Raw genomic sequence first — 24,204 nt, 5'->3', positions numbered from 1 at the left:
GCAAAAAGACAGCCCAATTCACTGCCGATACAGAGCTGTAATAGTGTGCCAGCCAGTGAAGGAGGTTCTGAAGGGCCCCCAGCACACTGGTATATAACCTTTCAAGCAGACTCTGCAATAAATAGGGATATTTAGTTCACACATATTGCAATACATGCTTAAGCTGCCAACTGCGTCAAAGTAATCCCTCTATGGCCAGTCCTACTCTGCTCTGCCTACGAAAATGCTACTGTGGAAGCAATGTTATATATTGTATCATTATATACATCCTATTATACATTGTATCATTATATACATCCTATTATACATTGTATCATTATATACATTCCATTATACATTGTATCATTATATACATTCCATTATACATTGTATCATTATATACATCCTATTATACGTTGTATCATTATATACATTATATTATACGTTGTATCATTATATACATCCTATTATACATTGTATCATTATATACATCCTATTATACATTGTATCATTACATACATCCTATTATACATTGTATCATTGTCAGGGATGCGGGTGTGACCAGAAGTGTGTGGACTGACACAGGGAAACGTAGGCTCAGATATGGTAAATAATATAATTTATTAAAGACTAACAATACAAACATAAACGCAGCGCACCAAACCCCAAGCTAACACAAATACATACAACAAGGTGAAACAAACCCAAACCTAAACTGATACAGATACACAGGTACATACACATATAGAGCACAACGTAGTCAGGCAGGCCGGGTGGATAACTATCGGGCAGGTAGGTACAGGAGGAGCAGGCGGAGAGAATGGTCAGGGTCACAAGCCAGGGATCAAACAGGAGAAGTCAGCAGAGGTCAGGATCAGGCAGGGTCGGCAACAAGTCAGGCAGGAACAGGAACAGGAATGCAGGTTACAAGATACAGGGGCCCATGGAAAAACACACACCAAGGCACAGACTGCAGGTCTGGCCATCCCTTAAATACACCACCTGCAATCAGCCCCAGGTGATGGCTAATTGCCGAAGTGATCCTCTGGTTGTTGAGAGCACCCGCTGGCCAGCCCTGGTACTGCAGCCCACAAGGCAGGTGAGTCCCACCACTATTGGCAAGTCCATTCCTGACAGTACCCCCCCCCTCAAGGAGCGGCCCCAGGACGCTCCAAACAGTCCTAGCTGGGCAAAATGTTCCACCGCCCGCGTCCGGTGACTGGCGGGATATCAAAGACTGGCACATCGGGCTGGGCACCGGACGGAGGCACTGCGGGCTGGGCACCGGACGGAGGCACATCAGGCTGGACGGAGCAGCGGGCCCTGGGCCACCAGGCCGAGCAGCGGGCATCGGGCCACCAGGTGGAGCAGCAGGCACCGGGCCACCAGGCAGGGCAGCAGGCACCGGGCCACCAGATGGAGCAGCGGGCATCGGGCCCCCAGGCAGGGCAGCCGGCACCGGGCCACCAGGCGGAGCAGCAGGCACTGGGCCACCAGGCGGAGCAGCAGGCACCGGGCCACCAGGCGGAGCGGCGGGCTCCGGGCAACCAGGCAGGACAGCAGGCACTGGGCCCCCAGGCGGAGCGGCGGGCACCGGGCCACCAGGCGGAGCGGCAGGCACCGGGCCACCAGGCAGGGTGGCGGGCACCGGGCAACCAGGCGGAGGGGCGGGCACCGGGCCCCCAGGCGGAGGGGCGGGCACCGGGCCACCAGGCGGAGGGGCGGGCACCGGGCCACCAGGCGGAGGGGCGGGCACCGGGCCACCAGGCTGAGGGGCGGGCACCGGGCCCCCAGGCACAGCGGCGGGCACCGGGCCCCCAGACAGGGAGGCAGGCACCGGGCCCCTAGATGGTGCGGCAGGCACCGGGCCATCTGGCTCGACAGCGGGCATCGGGTCACCAGGTACAACAGCGGGCACCGGGTCATCAGACATTGGATCGTCTTGCTCGACCGCGGGCACCAGGTCATCTGGCTCAACAGTGGGCATCGGGTCACCAGGCACGACAACGGGCATCGGGTCACCAGGCATCAGGTCATCTGGCTCGACAGCGGGCACCGAGTCATCTGGCAAGGCAGTGGGCACCGAGTCACCAGGCATGACAGCTGGCTCTGAGTCAACTGGCACGACAGCGGGCATCGGGTCACCAGGTATGACAGCAGGCACTGGGTCATCAGGCATTGGATCGTCTGGCTCGACAGCGGGCATCGAGTCATCAGGCACGACAGCGGGCATCGGGTCACCAGGCATGACAGCGGGCACTGGGTCATCAGACATTGGATCGTCTGGCAAGACTGCTGGCACCAAGTCATCTGGCAAGACCGCGGGCCCCCGAGTCACCAGGCACAACAGCGGGCTCTGAGTCAACCGGCCTGACAGCGGGCTCCAAGTCAACTGGCGGAACAGCGGGCATCGAGTCGTCTGGCAAGACAGCGGGCACCGAGTCGTCTGGCAAGACCGCGGGCACCGAGTCGTCTGGCAAGACCGCGGGCACCGAGTCATCTGGCAAGACCGCGGGCTCCGAGTCGTCTGGCAAGACCGCGGGCTCCGAGTCGTCTGGCAAGACCGCGGGCTCCGAGTCGTCTGGCAAGACCGCGGGCTCCGAGTCGTCTGGCGGAACAGCGGGCACCGAGTCGTCTGGCAAGACTGCGGGCACCGAGTCGTCTGGCAAGACTGCGGGCACCGAGTCGTCTGGCATAATAGGATCATCAGGCTGGATTAGTTCATCAGGCTGGGTAAGGACATCAGGCTGGGTAGAGACATCAGGCTGGGTAGAGACATCAGGCTGGGTAGAGACATCAGGCTGGGTAGAGACATCAGGCTGAATTGTGGGCGCCGAGGCACCAGGCTGCACCACGGAAGGCGGGTTCTCAGATGGCAGGCTGACCGGTTTGGATACTGGCAGGATGGTATTGGTTGGAAAGAATTTTCGCCTTTTCCTGGTTTTAGTTACCGGAGCACTGTAAGTAAGCGCAGGTTTGTAAACGGATGGAGCAGCTGAAGACAGAGAAGAGCTGGAGGATGGAACAGAGGAGGGAGCAGTTGCCACAGAGGACTTCTTTACAGGGTTAAAGGCAGGATAGGTGCAGCGAGTGGGAGCAGGGAACTGGTATGTGGTAGTTAGCAGAGTATACTGGGCAGTCACTGGGGGTGCTGTCGGGGATGCAGGAAGAGTGCCTTGAGTGGAGGAATGACGTTGTAAGCTGACTGAGGCTGGGTGCAACAAGTCTGTCCATGTCTGCAGTATGGGTTGAACAAAGCTGAGCTTACACAAAGCCTGTCTGACCAATGACTGCACTGCGTTTATACAATCTCTTAGTGTCTGTGGTGAACATGCAGAATAACGCTCCAGAAAGTAACCCACATCATCCTCTAATAACCACACCAGGGACTCTACCTGGTCTGCACTAAATGGCGGCACAAAGTCATCCCTGCATTCGGGGGAACCAGATGAAACCAACTCAGCACAAACCTCAATCAATGGCTGCACCTCAGAGAACTCTGTGCCCTGATCTACTAGAACATGAGCGATCCGTATACATTCTAGCAGTTCATCCCGGGGATACTCCTTCAGAGTTTGATAAGCATACTCCCTGTCATCAAACACTAGCAGAGATAAATACACAACCTCATCCAGATCCATCCTTCCCAGCAACAAGCCAAGATGGCTTCCCTGTGCAGCCACTTCTGGTCAGGATTGGCCTTGGTGTATTGTCAGGGATGCGGGTGTGACCAGAGGTGTGTGACTGACGCAGGGAAACGTAGGCTCAGATATAGTAAATAATATAATTTATTGAGACTAACAATACAAATATAAACGCAGCGCACCAAACCCCAAGCTAACACAAATACATACAACAAGGTGAAACAAACCCAAACCTAAACTGATATAGATACACAGGTACATACACATATAGAGCACAACGTAGTCAGGCAGGCCGGGTCGATAACTATCGGGCAGGTAGGTACAGGAGGAGCAGGTGGCGAGTAGTCAGGGTCACAAGCCAGGGATCAAACAGGAGAAGTCAGCAGAGGTCAGGATCAGACAGGGTCGGCAACAAGTTAGGCAGGAACAGGAATGCAGGTTACAAGATACAGGGGCCCATGGAAAAACACACACCAAGGCACAGACTGTAGGTCTGGCCATCCCTTAAATACACCACCTGCAATCAGCCCCAGGTGATGGCTAATTGCTGAAGTGAACCTCTGGTTGTTGAGAGCACCCGCTGGCCAGCCCTGGTACTGCAGCCCACAAGGCAGGTGAGTCCCACCACTATTGGCAAGTCCATTCCTGACAGCTCCCCTGCTGATGTTGAATGTTCGCCCCTCACACAGAAATGATCGGTCTAACAATGGAATGTTCGCCCCTCACACAGAAATGATCGGTCTAACAATGGAATGTTCGCCCCTCACACAGAAATGATCGGTCTAACAATGGAATGTTCACCCCTCACACAGAAATGATCGGTCTAACAATGGAATGTTCGCCCCTCACACAGAAATGATCGGTCTAACAATGGAATGTTCGGTGTAACACTGAGAGACAGAATACAACAACAAATTCAGCAGAAATGCGTCTAACAAATGATGACGGATCTGCATGTTCATGAGGGAAAGAAGGATTTGATCCCCTTCACAAAACATGACTTAGTACTTGGTGGCAAATCCCTTGTCACAGAGGTCAGATGTTTCCTGGAGTTGGCCCCCAGGTTCGCACACATCTCAGGAGGGATTTTGGCCCACTCCTCTTGGCAGATCCTCTCCAAGTCATTAAGGTTTGGTGGCTGACGTTTGGCAACTCGAACTTTCAGCTCCCTCCACAGATTTTCCATCGGATGAAGGTCTGGAGACTGGCTAGGCCACTCCAGGACCTTAATGTGCTTCTTCTTGAGCCGCTCCTTTGTTGCCTTGGCCGTGTGTTTTGGGTCATTGTCATGCTGGAACACCCATCCACCACCCATTTTCAATGCCCCGGCTGAGGGAAGAAGGTTCTCACCCAAGATTTGAGGGTACATTGCCCTGTCCATCGTCCCATTGATGCGGTGCAGTTGTCCTGTCCCCTTAGCAGAAACCCCCCCCAAAGCAGAATGTTTCCACCACCATGTTTCACAGTTGGGATGATGTTCTTGGGGTCATAGGCAGCATTTCTCCTCCTCCAAACACGGCGAGTTGAGTTGATGCCAAAGAGCTGGATTTTGGTCTCCTCTGACCACAACACTTCCCACCAGTCCTCCTCTGCATCATTCAGATGTTCAGTGGCAGACTTCAGACGGGCCTGGACATGGGCTTTCTTGAGCAGAGGGACCTTGCGGGCACTGCAGGATTTCAGTCCTTGTCGGCGTAGTGTGTTACCAATTGTTTTCTTGGTGACTGTGGTCCCAGCTGCCTGGAGATCATTGACAAGATCCTCACGTGTAGTTCTGGGATGATTCCTCACTGTTCTCATGATCATTGACACCCCACGAGGTGAGATCTTGCATGGTGCACCAGACCTAGGGAGACTGACACTTGTTTTGTGTTTCTTCCATTTGTGAATGATTGCACCAACTGTTGTCACCTTCTCACCAAGCTGCTTGGCCATAGTTTGGTAGCCCAGTCCAGCCTTGTGTAGGTCTACCATCTTGTCCCTGACATCCTTGGACAGCTCTTTGGTCTTTGCCATGGTGGAGAGTTTGGAATCTGATGGTTTGATGGCTCCTGTGGACAGGTGTCTATTATACAGGTAACACAATGAGATTAGCAGCACTCCCTTTAAGAGACTGCTTCTAATCTCAGCTTGTTACCTGTATGAAAGACACCTGGGAGCCAGAAATCCTGCTGAATGATAGGGGATCAAATCCTTCTTTCCCTCATGAACATGCAGATCCGTCATCATTTGTTAGACGCATTTCTGCTGAATTTGTTGTTGTATTCTGTCTCTCAGTGTTACAGCGAACATTCCATTGTTAGACCGATCATTTCTGTGTGAGGGGTGAACATTCCATTGTTAGACCGATCGTTTCTGTGTGAGGGGCGAACATTCCATTGTTAGACCGATCGTTTCTGTGTGAGGGGCGAACATTCCATTGTTAGACCGATCGTTTCTGTGTGAGGGGCGAACATTCCATTGTTAGACCGATCGTTTCTGTGTGAGGGGCGAACATTCCATTGTTAGACCGATCATTTCTGTGTGAGGGGCGAACATTCCATTGTTAGACCGATCATTTCTGTGTGAGGGGCGAACATTCACCATCAGAGGGGAGCAAATACGCATTTCCTTCACTGTAAAATAAAATGTGATAAAATGTAATAATATGTATGTAAGAATAGTATCCTGTGGCTGATAATGTGAGATTCGGTCTGGCGAGGGGTTAACGATCGTTTGCCGGAATCGGGGAGATTGTGTAAGGAACTTCCTCTGCCGCAATCTCGGGCCGGCTGATGATGTGGAAATCTGGACCAGGATTTCATTTTATAATAGAAAGTTGTCTCATCTTCCAGAAAGGCAGGGAGACGGGGGAGGGGGGAGACGGGGGGGGTGACACATTATAAAGGGGAGATCACAGTGAAGGGACCATCACGTCCTTTGAGGGAAGATGAAGATCTGGCAGTGTGTGCTATGGCTCTCTGCAGTCACATTGGAGCTGGCTCACTCCCAGTCTCCGGATCGGGATGGATGGATCGGAGCGGCCCTGGATCTCTACAACCAGAGGGAAGGTGGAGAGTTCCTCTTTAGACTCCTGTCTGAGCTCCCCGCCCCCGTCATGGAGGTACAGTATGGAGGGTTCGTTCAGGACCACGACATGGCGGTATAGAGCAGATAAAGCAGAAATCGGCCCATTGTGTTGCCGAGTAATCGGCAGTAGAAAAGTGGGAGACAGGGGGGGCGGGGCTCTGGACAGAACGCAGAGAATTCCTGCATTTGGTGTCACATAAGAATGATATTGATGAAGCTTTGTGTGTACGATCGACTTATAGCCGAACTCTGGGGGGGGGTGACATGATACAATCATACATACGATCGTGCACTTTTGTGACTTCGAGTTTCTCCCTCTTATGCCGGCCATAGACGGGTCGAACGTCGGCCGATTTTTTGAAAAAGAAAAATCGGTCGTTCGTTCGTCCAAAGTTACCACCAATGGAAAAAAAAGAAATCGCCCAACAAAATCATAAAGTTCACCCCATAACTTCTGTCCCTTGCAGGTCAAGGGAAATTCGACCGATTTTTTTTGCCTGAAAATCGGACCTAAGAATAACCGGTCGAATTTCCCTCTATTAGTGGGTCACCGGTCGATTTTTGTGGCTCCTCCCCTTTTCGGTGATCAAGTGTGTTGGAAAATTTGGGAAAAACTATCGATTTACGACTCAATGACGGTCGAATTGTACAATCGTTTTTCCGAAAAAGAATATGCGCAATAAGGCCGGCCATATATGGGTCAAAATTCAACCGATTTTTTGTCTGAAAGTTGGACCTAAGAATAATCGGGCAATTTTCGCTCTGTTAGTGGGGTCACCGGCCGATTGTCGTGGCTCCTCCCCTTTTCCTGTGATCGGGTGTGTTGGAAAATGTGTGAAAAAAACCGATTTTCAACTCAATGACGGTCAAATCGCACGATCGTTTTTCCGAAAAGAATATGTGCCGAGAGCTGGAAGGAACAGAAGTCTCGCTTGTTATATGGGGGGAAGTTTAGGACTCGGTCGGACGATTTTCAAAATCATTGATGGCGCCGGATTACCGAGCGAACGGCGTTTCCGATTTTTGGACGAAAAATCGTTCAAAATTCGACCCATATACGGCCGGCATTAGGCAGACATGTGGATATAACTCTTCCATGCAGCAGTAGGGCAGGTGGGGCCCCTCAGAACCGTCACCGAGCTGTCGCAGCCAATCACAGCACCGCATCATTGGGAGCTCCACCTACCAGCCCTCACGGCGCATTGAACGTTCCGGCTCCTGTGGGTGTGTAGGGGTTCCATGGACTTTGAGGACCAGTTCACACTCCATGCGGTTCAGTCACTTTTTTTCCTGCATCGAGCTTACAATCTAGGAGGGAGGGGACCAGGGGCGGACTGACCGTTTGGAAACTCGGGCACTGCCCGAGGGCCCGGGGTCAGTAGGGGGCCCCATGAGATGCCCCTGGTACCTTTTTCATAGGCTTTTTTGAGTTTAGGCAAGGACACAGGGGCCCCATGATCCCCTATTGCCCGGGGGCCCCATGAGTTGTCAGTCCGTTCCTGGAGAGGGTAGAGGTACAGGAGGAAGTGGCTGTGGGGGATGGAATAGAGTGAGGAGTGGAGGAGATTGGCTGTTAGGTGAGGGTGGGGTAGGCTTCCCTGAAGAGGTGGATTTTCAGGGTGCGCCTAAAGGTGAGGAGGGTAGGTGACAGTCTGATGGATTGGGGTAGGGAATTCCAGAGGATGGGGGAAGTCCTGGAGAAGTCCTGGAGTCGGGCATGGGAGGAGACCAGAGAGCTAGAGAGTAGGAGGTCCTGTGAGGAGCGGAGGGCACGGGTAGGGTAGTATTTGGGTATCAGGTTGGTGAGGTAGTTTGGGGCGGCGTTGTGAATGGCTCTGTAGGTCAGAGTTAGTAATTTGAATTTGATGCGTTGGGCAATCGGGAGCCAGTGGAGGGATTGGCAGAGAGGGGTGGAGGACACTGAGTGGAGGCCAGTGGAGGGATTGGCAGAGAGGGGTGGAGGACACTGAGTGGAGGCCAGTGGAGGGATTGGCAGAGAGGGGTGGAGGACACTGAGTGGAGGTCAGTGGAGGGATTGGCAGAGGGGGGAGATAGCTGTGGGGGATGGAGTGGTAGGAAGAGTGGAGGAGGTCGGCAAGTTAGCAGGGGGCGGGGTAGGCTTCCCTGAAGAGATGGGTTTTCAGGGTGCGCCTAAAGGAGAGGAGAGTAGGTGATAATCTGATGGATTGGGGCAGGGAGTTCCAGAGGATGGGGGACACCTTGGAGAAGTCCTGGAGGCGGGCATGGGAGGAGGAGACCAAGGAACTAGAGAGAAGGAGGTCTTGTGAGGAGCGGAGAGTGCGTGTTGGGCGGTACTTGGATATTAGGTCAGTGATGTAGTTCGGGGCAGTATGGTGGACGGCTTTGTACGTCAGTGTTAGGATTTTGAATTTGATCCGTTGGGCAATCGGAGGCCAGTGGAGGGATTGGCAGAGGGGGGTGGAGGACACTGAATGGAGGCCAGTGGAGGGATTGGCAGAGAGGGGTGGAGGACACTGAGTGGAGGCCAGTGGAGGGATTGGCAGAGGGGGGTGGAGGACACTGAATGGAGGCCAGTGGAGGGATTGGCAGAGGGGGTGGAGGACACTGAGTGGAGGTCAGTGGAGGGAATGACAGAGGGGGGTGGAGGCCAGTGGAGGGATTGGCAGAGGGGGATGGAAGCCAGTGGAGGGATTGGCAGAGAGGGGTGGAGGACACTGAGTGGAGGCCAGTGGAGGGATTGGCAGAGGGGGGTGGAGGACACTGAGTGGAGGCCAGTGGAGGGATTGGCAGAGGGGGGTGGCGGATACGGAGCGTTTGGAAAGGTGAATGAGTCTGGCTGCCGTATTCAGGATGGACTGAAGCGGGGATAGCCAGCGGCGAGGCAGGCCAGTGAGGAGGGAGTTGCAGTAGTCGAGTCGTGATATGATGAGGGAGTAGATGAGCTGTTTAGTGGTTTCTGGGGTTAGGAACACGCGGATTTTGGCGATGTTGCGGAGGTGGAGTCTGCATGTTGCGGAGGTGGAGTCTGCATGTTGCGGAGGTGGAGTCTGCATGTTGCGGAGGGGGAGTCTGCATGAGTTTGTTAGTGATTGGACTTGGGGCTGGAAGGATAGGTTGGAGTCCAGAATGACACCAAGTACTCTGGCCTGCGGGGCGGGTTTGATGGTGGCGTTGTTGGACATGATGGAGAAGTCAATGGGGGGTGGTGTCCGGGCTGGGGGGGAAGAAAAGAAACTCTGTTTTGGAGAGGTTCAGTTTAAGGAAGTGGAGCGACATCCAGTCTGATATGTCGCTCAGTAGGTGTGTGATTCGGGCTGAGACTGAGGGGGTGAGGTGGGGGGTTGAGAGATAGATTTGTGTGTCGTCGGCATAGAGGTGGTAGTTGAAGCCGTGAGAGTGTATGAGTTGGCCAAGGGAGGAGGTGTAGATGGAGAAGAGAAGGGGCCCGAGGACAGAGCCTTGGGGGACCCCAACAGAGAGGGGGAGTGAGGGGGAGGTGGTAGCATTATAGGTAACGCTGAAGGAGCGTTGGGATAGATAGGATGAAAGCCAGGAAAGGGCGGAGTCTCTGATGCCAAGGGAGTTTAGTAAGGAGGAGGGGGTGGTGGACTGTGTCGAAGGCCGCAGAGAGGTCGAGGAGTAGGAGCACCGAGTGCAAAAGAGGAGGTTAAGTGGAGGAGATGGGATGTAGCTGGGTTGTTGATGTTGACAGGGATGTTGAAGTCTCCAAGGATGATGGTGGGTAGCTCAGAGGAGAGGAAGAAGGGTAACCAGGCGGAGAAGTCGTCAAGGAAGAGGGACACGGGACCGGGAGGCCGATAGATTACAGCAATCCTCAGGGGGGTTGGGGAGAATATTCAGATGCAGTGGGCCTCCAAGGAGGAGAAGGATAGAGTGGGGGGGGGGGGTTTGGGAGGACTTGGAAGGTGCTCAGTGGCGACAGGAGCAGACCAACTCCACCACCTTTTCGACCGTTGGGTCTGGGTGAATGGGACCAGACGAGACCTCCATAGGAGAGTGCTGCAGGGGAGGTGGAGTCAGTGGCTTGGATCCAGGTTTCGGTGATCGCTAGGAGGTTGAGGGAGCAGGAAACAAAGAGGTCGTGGATGGCGGTGAGTTTGTTGAAAACCGATCGCGCGTTCAGGAGTGCACACGAAAATGGGAGGGGGGTGGTTTTAGGGAGCAGAAGGAAAGGTATTAGATTGAGGGGGTTGCGGCAGGTCGTGGAAGTGGGAGGGTGCCTTGTGGGTGAGCGAGGTGGTGGAGGGCCAGGGTTCGGGGAGATGTCCCCCGCGGGTAGGAGAAGGAGGGTGAGAAAGGTGGCATGGGAGCGGGATGAGCAGGAACGTGTAAGTCTACCAGTGGAGGTGTTGGGGTCGGTGGGAGAGTGGAGTATTAGGAGGAGGTGGTGGGTGCCGTAGAGTGGAGAAGGAAGCAGTGAGGGCGCAATATACAGTTGTTTGGGAGGAGCAGAGGAATAGAGAGAAGAGATTTTGGGAATGGAGGAGAGGAGTATGAGGAGGAGGAGCGGGGAGGCATTTTAGGGAGGTACACAGAGTGGTGGACAGGTGTGGTGGGAGGCTTGGTTGCAGATAGTCTAGCGTGCAGTGGCGCATCTCGTCGCTGTGTCTTCCGGTAGCTAGAGTTCTCGTGCCTAGGCTCAGGATGGGTTGAGTTCGGTTCGATAGGTTGAGTTCGGTTCGATAGGTTGTGGCTGAGGGTAGTCAAGCTGCAGGTTCCAGTTTGGGTAAGTCCTAGTTTGAGGGATGAGGTTTGGTTTGAAGAGAAGATGGGTGGACGTCAGCAGCGGAGGTGTTTTCCAGGTGGTGGAGATGAGGTGTAGAGAAGCTTGAGGGGTGGGCATCAGCTGTGGGTGATGGGTGTAGTAGGGCTGGGGGATCGCAGAATCAGCAGTCGGGCCTTCTCCTGCACTGTACTCCTGGGGTCATCAGATGGGCTTCAGGTCTGGGCAGGGTTGCATTGTGGGAGGGGATGGTGGACCTCATCAGGCCGAGATCATCTGCTGGGCTCAGTAGTGTGGAAAACACTCACTTCAGGTCACTCTTACGGGTGTGGATGGGGATGTGCGGGTGAAGCTCCTTTAGGCCCGAAGCAGGTTCCCTTTGGGTTGTCGGGGGGGGGGGGGTCGTGGTAGGCCGCAGCAGGCCCTGCCAGGCCAGGTGCTTTGATATTGAGGTAGGCCCCGGCCTAGGTGGTGAGGGTCCCTTGTTGCTTCATGGTAGAGTTGGGGGGACCACCGGTGCCCTCTCCCTGCCCTCAAACTACCCGGGTGGTAGGGTTGTGAGGTGGCGGCAGAGCGGTGCCGTTGGCCTGCTGGTTTGTGTGGCTTTGGGCCCAGCTGTGGTGGCGTGTTGCCTGGATGCGGGCCCGCAGCGGGCGGTGGGAGGCAGCAGAGTTGGGGGCTGGGGAGGCTAATGCGGTTGCCCGTTTTCATGTGTCCTTAGTGGCTAGTGGTTGGTAGGTGCCCCTGTTGTCTTGTGTCCCTGGTGGCTAGTGGTTGGTAGGTGCCCCTGTTGTCTTGTGTCCCTGGTAGCTAGTGGTTGGTAGGTGCCCCTGTTGTCTTGTGTCCCTGGTGGCTAGTGGTTGGTAGGTGCCCTTGTTGTCTTGTGTCCCTGGTGGCTAGTGGTTGGTAGGTGCCCTTGTTGTCTTGTGTCCCTGGTGGCTAGTGGTTGGTAGGTGCCCTTGTTGTCTTGTGTCCCTGGTGGCTAGTGGTTGGTAGCAAGTGTCAGTGGCTGGGCCCTGCGGGACGGGCGCCGCTGCAGTGGAGGCAGGGCTGGAGCGGTGGGGAGGCTCGGGCGGACGCTCCTCCTTGGTGCCGGACAAACCTTGGGCAGTGGCGGGCCTCGGCTCGCAGTGCGTTGGTGGCTGGAGGTGGGGCGCCGGGGTGATGAGGGACCAGCGCCGTGTTGCAGGGCTACGTGGGGGACCAGGCAGGAGGGCAGGATCGTCCGCTGCCACGAGGACAGGTCTCCCCTCCAGGTAAGGGGGTAGGGGAGATCCCTGGCAGCTGTGCTGCGGGGATGGCAGGCAGGAGCGCGTTGCAGGGCCTCGTGGGGGACCAGGCAGGAGCGCGTTGCAGGGCCACGTGGGGGACCAGGCAGGAGCGCGTTGCAGGGCCACGTGGGGGACCAGGCAGGAGCGCGTTGCAGGGCCACGTTGGGGGACCAGGCAGGAGCACATTGCAGGGCCACGTGGGGGACCAGGCAGGAGAGCGTTGCAGGACCACGTGGGGGACCAGGCAGGAGCGCGTTGCAGGGCCACGTGGGGGACCAGGCAGCAGCGCGTTGCAGGGCCACGTGGGGGACCAGGCAGGAGAGCGTTGCAGGACCACGTGGGGGACCAGGCAGGAGCGCGTTGCAGGACCACGTGGGGGACCAGGCAGGAGCGCGTTGCAGGGCCCACGTGGGGGACCAGGCAGGAGCGCGTGTGCAGGGCCACGTGGAGGACCAGGCAGGAGCGCATTGCAGGGCCACGTGGGGGACTAGGCAGGAGCGCGTTGCAGGGCCACGTGGAGGACCAGCAGGAGCGCGGTTGCAGGGCCACGTTGGGGACCAGGCAGGAGCGCGTTGCAGGACCACGTGGGGGACCAGGCAGGAACGCGTTGCAGGGCCACATGGGGGGACCAGGCAGGAGCGCGTTGCAGGACCACGTGGGGGACCAGACAGGAGCGCGTTGCAGGGCCACGTGGGGGACCAGGCAGGAGCACGTTGCAGGATCACGTGGGGGACCAGGCAGGAGCGCGTTGCAGGGCCATGTGGGGGACCAGGCAGGAGCGCGTTGTAGGGCCACGTGGGGGACCAGGCAGGAGGGCAGGATCGTCCGCTGCCACGAGGACAGGTCTCCCCTCCAGGTAAGGGAATAGGGGAGATCCCTGGCGGCTGAGCTCCTGTGGATGGCAAGCGGGAGCGCGGAGGCGACCAGAGCTGAGAGTTATGCAGCTGCTCCAGTCGCCATATTGGATTCTCAGTGCTTGCAGTTCTGGATACAGAAAAAAAAAAGAACAGGCGGCATTTTTCCTGCACAGAAGTGCCCTGGAGCGCAGAAATGCGCATCACATACGCACCGGAATGCATAAAAAACGCACTGGAACACACATGTCCCTATTTAGTTCACATCAGCGCTCACAGTTCCGGTTGCAGAAAAAAAAAAAGTAGATACGGCGGCATTTTTCCTGCACAGAACTGCACTGGAACGCGGTAAAACGCATACAAATGCACTGAAGTACACATGTTCCTATTTAGGGCCCGTTCACACTCCATGCGTTTCAGTTGCTTTTTTTCTGCATCCAAAACGCACAGAAAGTCGGTGATCTGGATGTCGGTGTCATAGATCACATCAGTGCCGGCAGTTCCGGTGCGTTCCGGTTGCAGGAAAAAAAAATAGAACGGGCGGCATTTGTCCTGCACAGAACTGTACTGGAGCGCGATAAAATGCATAAAAAACGCACAAGTCCCGATTTAGTTCACATCAGCACTTGCAGTTCCAGTGCGTTCCGGGTGCAGAAAAAAAAAAAAACAACAAGCGGCATTTTTCCTGCACAGAAGTGCGCTGGAACGCGGTAAAACGCACCAGAACACGCATGTCCCCAGGTTCACAGTGATGTGGTGTGGAATTTGCTTCGGTTTCTATGTGATTTCTGCACCTCATCATAATCACACCCCCCTGCATACGAACCGCTGCGGGTGTGCATTGTAAGTTAGCGACACCCCGAAATCGCTGCGATGTGCAGAATCGGTGAACACTCATGCAATCCGACTAATAAAGGTTCCTGCACTTTTTCTGTGCGGATTCGGTGCGAGGCATACAAAATGTACGTCTGACGCTGCACCGCACACAAATCGCATGTGATCGGCAGAGGAATGTGGTGCGGTTCCTGTATGAATCACATGCGATATGCTGCACCGCATGAGTGTGAACCCGGGCTGAAATTGAAGATAAAGAGGGGAAAAAATGAACTGCAGTGTATCAAAAAACGCACCAAAATGCGTAAAAAATGCACCGAAACATGTCAAAATGCACCGAAATGCGTAAAAAATGCACCAAAACGTGTCCAAAATGCACCAAAACACGTTGAAAATGCATCGAAACGCATATAAAATGCACTGAACCATGTCAAAAGTGCACCAAAATGCATAAAAAAAAGCACCAAAATACATAAAAAATGCATAAAAAATGCACCTAATCACGGAAAAAATGCACTGAAACACGTCAAAAATGTACTAAAACTTTTCAAAAATGCACCAAAATGCACCGAAACGTCATAAATGTGTCAAAAATGCACTGAAACGCAGCAAAAATGCACTGAATTGTCAAAAATGCACCAAAATGTGTCAAAAATGCACTGAAACGTGGCAAAAATGCACCGAATTGTCAAAAATGCACCGAAACGCGTAAAAAATGCACCTAACCGTGCCAAAAATGCACCGAAATGCGTAAAAAAATGTACCAAATTGTGTCAAAAGTGCACCAAAACGCATCAAAAATGCACCGAAACGTCAAAAATGCACCAAAATGCGTCAAAAATGCACCAAAATGGCATGAAGAACGCACATGCAGAAATGCATCCCGGAACACATTTGGACTGCGTTTCTATGGCGTGACCCGCCCCTTACCTCAGGATCACACCTACGTGATTTCCACTGCGTTTTGAAGAAACGCACAGCGGTCCATTTCACATGATTTCCTATGGAACGAGTTCACACCTTTGCGTTTTCACCCCGCTGCGTTTTTCGGAAAGGGGCGGGGACTTTTTTTGAACGCAAAAAGTTGCATTTTAGTTTCTACAGACTTGGAAACGCAGAAAAACAGGTATTGTGTTCTTGATGCGTTTTGCATTTTAAATCTGCCTAGCAACAAGAAAAAAAATTAAAAAAAATGAAAGTAACGCAAAACGCGTGAAAAACGCGGCAAAAATGTGTTGAGAAACGCGACGCAGAAACGGCTGAAATGCAACCTGCATCAGTGTGAACCGAGCCGAACGCAGGCCGTACTCGCCGCAAATTCCCAACGATTTTTTGTACGAAAATTTGACCTGAGAATAATCAGCCGATTTTCGCTCTATAACACAGGGGAGGTGTTCTGTAGTTCTGTCCTCGGGTGACAACGCTGCTCCTCCATGGATACAGTGCGGGTTTCCGTTGTCACCCTAGGTTAGGACTGCAGAACACATCCCCCTCTTTTCATCTCCATAACTCCTGGGAGGTGTTCTGTAGTTCTGTCCTCGGGTTACCGTTGTGACTTTGTCTGTTTTTTCCGCAGGAGGAGGGAGACTCTCCAGCCATCACTTTCCTAATAAAGGAGACGGACTGCCCCAAATCCGAGGAGAACCACCTGGAGCCATGTGACTACCGGGAGGGCGGGGTGAGAGGGCGGGGTGAGGGGGCGGGGTGAGGGGCCGGACTTCTCATCATTCATGACCAATGAGGACTCGGGGGGCACCTTCACCTCTGAAACCCGATCCACCGTGGATCTCTTTTCAGAGGAGCCGCAGGTGTGAATGAGCTCCTTGGGGGGTCGATAACAAATCAGAGTCGATAGACTGACCGGACGAAACACGCAGGGGCTGGAATGTCTGGTTCTGTGTGCGTCCATCCGTCTTCCCTGCAGCGTGCGGTCGGGTCGGAGCAGGAGAGTCCGATGCGGTCCGACGTGCAGAATGTTTTAAAAAAAAAATGGATTTGATTTGTTTATTCGTTTTCGGCCGGGTTCAAAATTTTCCAATGGATTCGAAGTATTCGAATAGAAAATATTGAATGGATCCCGATGCCTTGTGAGGAACGGCCGGTGCTATTCTATTCCTAATTCAGAAGATGGTTCTGTTCTATTCTATTCTTTTTTAAATTCGCATTTCAGAAGACAGTTTTGTTTTGTTTTATTCTATTCTTTTATTTTCTACTCTATTCTATTCTTTTCAAATTTCCGGAGACGGCTTTATTAACCACTTCCCGACCGGCCGTTGTATATAAACGGCCGGACGGTGGCACTGCAGGGTCGGGTGTCCGTCAATAAACGGCCTCCCCGCACCCTGCTTGTGCGCGCTCCCTGGGAGCGCGCAGCACCGCGATCCGGTGCCCGCTGTGTCCTCCGGACACAGTGAAACACCGATCGTCGGACGGGACCTCTGTACGAGGTCCCGATCATGTGATCACTGATTGGCCAATCAGTGATCACATGCAAAGTAGTAAGCAAGATGTCACTTGTGACATCATTGCTTACTACGTGTGAAATCTGTGAATGATCACAGAGGTCACATGGTACAGGGCTATTCACACCAGCCTTGTACCATGTGACAGGATGTGACCAATCACAGCTCTCACAGTTCTTCTCAATGAGTGCAAGAATGCAGACAGAGAGAAAGAGAAATGATTGCTTTTACATCCTATATGGGTGTAAAAGCAATGTGTTAAAAAAAAAAAAAATCTTCATCACCCCCCACAAGTAGTACAGTGTCACCATGGTGACACTGTACTGCTAGGGTGACAGTATGTAAAAAATAAAAATAAAAATAAAAAATAATATAAAAAAATAAAATAAAAATGTAAAAAAAAAATGTTTAAAAATTATAATTTTTGCTTATAAACTAATTTGGATTTTTTTTTTTTTTTTTTACTAAAAAGATAACGGAATAAATTTTGGCTAAGATTTATTATGAAATATTATTTATTTGCAAAATTTTATTAAAAAAAACACTTTTTTTCAAAATTTTTGGACATTTCATTTACATAGCAAAAAAAATACAAATCCCAGCGGTGAATAAATACCACCAAAATAAAGCTTTATCTATCTCAAAAAAATGGTAAAAAATTCATTTGGGTACAGTGTTGCATGACCGCGCAATTGTCATTCAAAGTGTGATAGCGCTAAAAGCTGAAAATTGCCCTGGTCAGGAAGGGGGGGAAAGTGTCTGCTCTGGAAGTGGTTAATTCTTCTCTATTTTCTTTCTAATCTATTCTATTCCTTTATTTTCTGTTCATTTCTATTTTATTCTTTCTGGAAATGCAATTTCGGAAAACAGCTGTATTTTATTCCTTTCTATTCTTTTTTTTTTTTACTCTATTCTATTCTACTCTCTTTTTATTACCCTTTTTCTATTCTTTTATTTTCTATTCTATTCTGTTTTATTCTTTTCACGTTTCTAGAGACGGCTTTATTTATTCTATTCTATCCACTTGCCCTCCAGAGGATTTACCCCCCTTAATGACCACGCCTCTTTTTGCTACTCGGCGCTGCACTAGTTCAACTGACAATTGCGCGGTCATGCAACGCTGCACCCAAACGAAATTTAAGTCCTTTTTTTCACACAAATAGAGCTTTCTTTCGGTGGTATTTGATCACCTGTGCGCTTTTTATTTTTCACGCTATAAACAAAAAAAGGCCAAAAATTTTGAAGAAAAACAATATTTTTTACTTTCAGCTATAAAAAATATATAGTAAACTCAAAGTTGGTTATAAATTTAGGCCAAAATGTCTCCCGCTCCATGTTTTTGGTAAAAAAAACCCAAATACGTGTATATTGATTGCTTTGTGTGAAGTTATAGCGTCTACAAACTATGGGATAGATACTGCAATTTACGCCATTTTTCTGCTATACAGCGCTGCGCTAGTTTAATGGACAATTGCACGGTCATGCAATACGGTACATAAATGAAATTTACATACTTTTTTTTTTCACACAAATTGAGCTTTCTTTTGGTGGTATTTGATCGCCTGTGCGGTTTTTATTTTTTGCGCTATAGAAAAAAAGGCTGACAATTTTGAGGAAAAAAAAACAATAATTTGGACTTTTTGCTATAAAACATGTCCAGTATAAAAAAATGCAAAAATCAAATTTAGTCATAAATTTCTGCCAAAATGCATTCTGCGACGTCTTTGCTAAAAATACCCCAAAACGTGTAAATTAATTGGTTTACATGAAAGTTATAGCGTTTACAAATGGCGGGAAAGATACTGGGATTTTTAGGGGTTTTTTATACTAATAATGGCGGCGATCAGCGAATTATGGTGGGACTGCGGCGGACATTCTGACACTGGGGGGGGGGGGGGAACTGACTTGGGGTCATTGACATCCCCAGTGACACCAATACAGTGATCAGTGCAAAAAAAAAAACACTGACACTGTACTAATGGTACTGGGGAGGAAGGGGTTAACTTTATTTTGCAGGGAAGAGTTATAGGAGTGAGGGGGAGTGTTTTACTAGGGGGCGGGGTGTGTGAGGGGAGTGTTTTACTAGGGGGCGGGGTGTGTGAGGGGAGTGTTTTACTAGGGGGCGGGGTGTGTGAGGGGAGTGTTTTACTAGGGGGCGGGGTGTGTGAGGGGAGTGTTTTACTAGGGGGCGGGGTGTGTGAGGGGAGTGTTTTACTAGGGGGCGGGGTGTGTGAGGGGAGTGTTTTACTAGGGGGCGGGGTGTGTGAGGGGAGTGTTTTACTAGGGGGCGGGGTGTGTGAGGGGAGTGTTTTACTAGGGGGCGGGATGTGTGAGGGGAGTGTTTTACTAGGGGGCGGGGTGTGTGAGGGGAGTGTTTTACTAGGGGGCGGGGTGTGTGAGGGGAGTGTTTTACTAGGGGGCGGGATGTGTGAGGGGAGTGTTTTACTAGGGGGCGGGATGTGTGAGGGGAGTGTTTTACTAGGGGGCGGGGTGTGTGAGGGGAGTGTTTTACTAGGGGGCGGGGCGGGGTGTGTACTGGACGGGACAAGGCTGAGAGAGAAACTGTTCTTTCTCGATCAGCTCATCCTCGAGCTGACAGGGAAGTGACAGACAGCACAGCTACTGCAGCTGTGCTCTCTGTCACTGTTTGCCGCCGATCGCCAGGACATAGCCGCTAAGGAGCGGCTGTGACCCGGCGACTGACATCTGCAGCGGTGATTGGCGGGACAGATAGGGCGGCGGCGCGCCTCGCGCGCGCCTCCTATTTGTTTACAGAACAGACGTCTTAAAGCGTGGTTTTGCCTGCGAGTGCCGCCCTGCCGCCGTATATGTACAGTGGCTGGGCGGCAAGTGGCTATTCTAATTTTTCTCTAATCTATTCTATTTCTTTATTTTCTATTCTTTTCTGTTCTATTCTTTTTTGAAATTTGAATTTCAGAAGACAGCTATATTCTATTCTATTTTTTTTCCTATCCTATTCTGTTTTATTTTCTATTCTATTTCTTTATTTTGTACTCTATTCTGTTTTATTCTATTCTTTTCAAATTTCCAGAGACTGCTTTAATAATTCTTTATTTTCTTTCTAATCTATTCTATTCTTTTATTTTCAATTCTATTCTGTTTTATTCTTTTCAAGTTTCTAGAGACGGCTTTATTTATTCTATTGTATTCTCATTTTTTTCTAATCTATTCTATTCCTTTATTTTCTGTTCTTTTCTATTTTATTTTTTCTGGAAATCGTATTGTATTTTATTTTATTCCTTTCCATTTTTTTTTTTTTTACTCTATTCTATTCTACTCTCTTTTTATTACCCTTTTTCTATTCTTTTATTTTCTATTCTGTTTCCATTCTCTTTTTTCCTACCCTATTCTGTTCTTTTATTTTCTATTCTATTCTGTTCCTTTATTTTCTATTCTATTCTGTTTTATTCTATTCTTTTCAAGTTTTTAGAGACGGCTTTATTCTATTCTAATTTTTTTCTAATCTATTCTATTCCTTTATTTTCTATTCTTTTCTGTTCTATTCTTTTTTTAAATTTGAATTTCAGAAAACAGCTATATTCTATTCAATTTTTTTCCTATCCTATTCTGTTTCTTTATTTTGTACTCTATTCTGTTTTATTCTATTCTTTTCAAATTTTCAGAGAAGGCTTTATTTATTCTCTATTTTTTTCTAATCTATTCTATTTTATTCTTTTCTATTCTACTCTCTTTTTAATTTTTACTTTTTCTCTTCTTTTATTTTCTATTCTATTCTGTTTTATTCTTTTCAGATTTCCAGAGATGGCTTTATTAATTCTTTATTTTTTTTCTAATCTATTCTATTCCTTTATTTTCTGTTCTTTTCTATTTCATTCTTTCTGGAAATCGAATTTCGGAAGACAGCTGTATTTTATTTTATTCCTTTCTATTCTTTTTTTTACTCTATTCTACTCTCTTTTTTATTACTTTTTTCTATTATTTTATTTTCTATTCTATTCTATTCTAAAATTAGAATTTCAGAAGACAGCTATATTCTACTCTTTTTTCCTACCCTATTTTGTTCTTTTATTTTATATTCTATTCTGTTTCTTTATTTTCTATTCTATTCTGTTTTATTCTATTCTTTTCAAATTTCTGGGGACAGCTTTATTTATGCTATTCAATTCAAATGATTTTCTAATCTATTCTATTTCTTTATTTTCTGTTCTCTTCTATTCTATTTTTTTTTTAAATTTGCATTTCAGAAGGCAGCTATATTTTAATTTATTCTTTTCTATTATTTTTTTTTATTCTATTCTACTCTTTAATTTTCTATTCTATTTTATTCTTCCATTTTCTATTCTATTATTTTCTATTTTTTTCTATTCTATTTTATTCTCATCTATGCTTTTAGAAATTTGAATTACGGAAGACAGCTGTATTTTATTTCATTCTTTTCTATTCTTATTTTTTTATTCTATGCCTTTTTATTCTATTCTATTTTATTTGCTATTCTATTCTATTTTATTCTTCTATTTTCTGTTTTAATTTTTTCTATTCTTTTTTTCCTATTCTGTTTCATTCTACCCTGTTGTATTTTATTCTCTTCTATGCTTTTCAATATTGAAATTACAGAAGACAGTTTTATTCTTTCTATTCTATTTTAATTTTTCTATTCTTTTCTTTTCAAAATGCGAATTTCAGAAGCCGAAATTTTAGGAAGAGGGCTCTTCATTCTATTCTACCCTTTTCTTTTCTGTTTTATTTTTTATTGCTTTATTTTCCATTCTTTTATTCTATTGTTTATTATCAATCCTGTTTTATTCTATTCTTTTCAAAATTTGAATTTCGGAAGATGACTACATTCATTCTATTCTTTTCTTTTTTTATTCTATTCTTTTATTTTCTATTCTATTGTTATATTTTCTATTCTGTTTTATTCTATTCTTTTTGAAATTTGAATTTTGGAAGATGGCTATATTCATTCTATTCTATTTTATTTTTTTCTATTATATTCTGTTGTTTTCTATTATATTCCTATATTTTCTATTTTATTTTCTATTCTATTCTGTTTTATTCAATTCTGTTCAAAATTTTAATTTCTGAAGACAGCTATATTCTATTTTATTATATTCAAATCTATTCTATTTTGTTCTATTCCTTTTTTTCTATTTTATTCTTTTTTTTTTTTTTCTATTCTTTTGTTCTATTTTTATTCTTTTATGAAAAGAATCGTCTTTTCAAACTTCAATTTTCAGAAGATGGCTGTATATTAACACTAATACACACAGTCTTTGAGAGAAAATCAGCAAAACGTTTACATTTTGAATTTGTTTTCGAATTCGGTTATGCTTTTCAATTTGTCTCGAAGTTGATTCGAATTCAGCTAATTCTTTTTTTTTTTTTACGAAATTTAGTTTTTTTATTTCGGATTTCGTTTAAATTCATTACTATTGTCATTCGGATGCATCCGAATCTCCAGAGAATGAAAAATTACCCCCGAATTTCAGTTTGAAATGACAAGAACCGCACAGGCCTAGATTCCGTCCTCGGATCTTCCTCTGCGGTTCTGTTGGATCTTCTCACCGATTGCTGTTCTTGTACATTCATCACCGCGCCAAATCTGACAGATCCGTGTGTCTGCTGTCTGCAGGAGGTGAAGGTCTGCGCTCTGTACCGCGAGGAAGAGGACGTGAAGTGCGCCAGCCTGTCCGAGGTAAAGGAGAAACCGACCGTGCAGCTCATCAGTTCATAGGAAAGAGGAAATATATTTTACATTTATATATAATATAATAAAACAGAATATACATTTATATATAATATACTTTTCTATATACTTTTATATATATTATATAGAAAAGTATATTGTATTATATAGAAATGTATATTCTGTTTTATTATATTATGTTATATTATTTATAAATGTATATTCTGTTTTATTATATTATATATAAATCTATGTTATGTTTTATTATAACATACATTTATATATATAATATATTAAAACAGAATATACATTTATAAATAATATAACATAATATAATAAAACATAATATAGATTTATAAATAATATAACATAATATAATAAAACAGAATATAGATTTATATATAATATAATATACTTTTTGATATATATAAATGTATATTCTGTTTTATTATATTATGTTATATTATTTATAAATCTATATTATGTTTTATTATATTATGTTATATTATTTATAAATGTATATTCTGTTTTAATATATTATATTATATATATAAATGTATGTTATAATAAAACAGAATATACATTTATAAATAACACAATATATTAAAACATAATATACATTTATATAGAATATACTTTTCTATATACAATATAATATCATAAAACAGAATATACATTTATATATAATACAATATACTTTTCTATATAATATATTATATAGAAAAGTATATAGAAAAGTATATTATATATAAATGTATATTCGGTTTTATGATATTATATTATGTATAAATGTATCATAAGTTATAATAAAGCATAATATACATTTCTATATAATATACTTTTCTATATACATTTATATACAATATAATATCATAAAACAGAATATACATTTATATATATCGAAAAGTATATTATATTATATTTAAATGTGTATTTTGTTTTATTATATTATGTTATATATATATAAATGTATGTTATAATAAAACAGAATATACATTTCCATATAATAATATATAAGTAAAGTTGCCTTTTCTTGAACCGCCTCTCCCGTGTGTTTGGCGTCGTGGTGCGTGGAAATGATTGTTGCTTTTTCCTCGTGTTCAGAATTCCCGTACGAAGCGATCTACTAAAAATGGAAAGTGCAACTTCTTCTGCAAAGTGAAAAAGAAGCTGAAATCTGTGGGATCCAAAAACCTCATCGGGTCAGCGCAGCCGTATGGAACATTTCGCGTGTAAATGATATTTCACTGCAGCATCGGAGCGATACGAGCGCAAAGCTGACCGCCAACCCCTCCCCCGCCTTGTCTCTGCTTCATTGCAAACATCTTCCATCATGGATACATTGTATATCTGTGTGTATCGGATGATCTGGAGATGACGCTTTATATTTACTTCCAACAATTCAGCAAACTAATAAAATTATATTCTGCAGTCTGTGCCATGATTTATTTCAGTCTCTGTACCAGAGGAGCTTACACTCTAATGTCCCCTCCCCCGCAGTCCCATCAGTCTCTGTACCAGAGGAGCTTATACTCTAATGTCCCCTCCCCCGCAGTCCCATCAGTCTCTGTACCAGAGGAGCTTACGCTCAAATGTCCCCTCCCCCCGCAGTCACATCAGTTTCTGTACCAGAGGAGCTTACGCTCTAATGTCCCCTCCCCCACAGTCCCATCAGTCTCTGTACCAGAGGAGCTTAC

At 47.2% G+C, this 24,204-nt stretch overlaps 1 protein-coding gene across 1 annotated transcript; it reads left to right on the top strand.

Annotated features, from left to right (window-relative positions):
• Positions 1 to 6,515: 6,515 nt before the first annotated feature.
• On the top strand, positions 6,516 to 23,938 carry LOC149438975 (cathelicidin antimicrobial peptide-like). Its single transcript, XM_089659617.1, has 4 exons — positions 6,516 to 6,726; positions 15,954 to 16,055; positions 22,454 to 22,516; positions 23,612 to 23,938. The coding sequence occupies exons 1-4, from the start codon at positions 6,553 to 6,555 to the stop codon at positions 23,741 to 23,743; spliced, it is 471 nt and encodes a 156-aa protein (XP_089515743.1). The 5' UTR covers positions 6,516 to 6,552; the 3' UTR covers positions 23,744 to 23,938.
• The last annotated feature ends 266 nt before the right edge of the window (positions 23,939 to 24,204 follow it).

Source organism: Staurois parvus, unplaced genomic scaffold (genome assembly GCF_062004578.1).
Source record: "Staurois parvus isolate SC_StPar_1 unplaced genomic scaffold, SC_StPar_1.0 ptg001173l, whole genome shotgun sequence".
Taxonomy (NCBI): Eukaryota; Metazoa; Chordata; class Amphibia; order Anura; family Ranidae; genus Staurois; species Staurois parvus.
Note: the sequence above shows the minus strand (reverse complement) of the source record. Positions and strands in the feature narration are given on the sequence as shown.

Excerpts from the sequence above, each read along its gene's own strand:
- LOC149438975 (XM_089659617.1), top strand. The coding sequence starts at position 6,553 with ATGAAGATCTGGCAGTGTGTGCTATGGCTCTCTGCAGTCACATTGGAG. Across the intron at positions 16,056-22,453 it reads GTGACTACCGGGAGGGCGGG|GAGGTGAAGGTCTGCGCTCT; the intron begins GTGAGAGGGCGG and ends TGCTGTCTGCAG. Across the intron at positions 22,517-23,611 it reads AGTGCGCCAGCCTGTCCGAG|AATTCCCGTACGAAGCGATC; the intron begins GTAAAGGAGAAA and ends CCTCGTGTTCAG.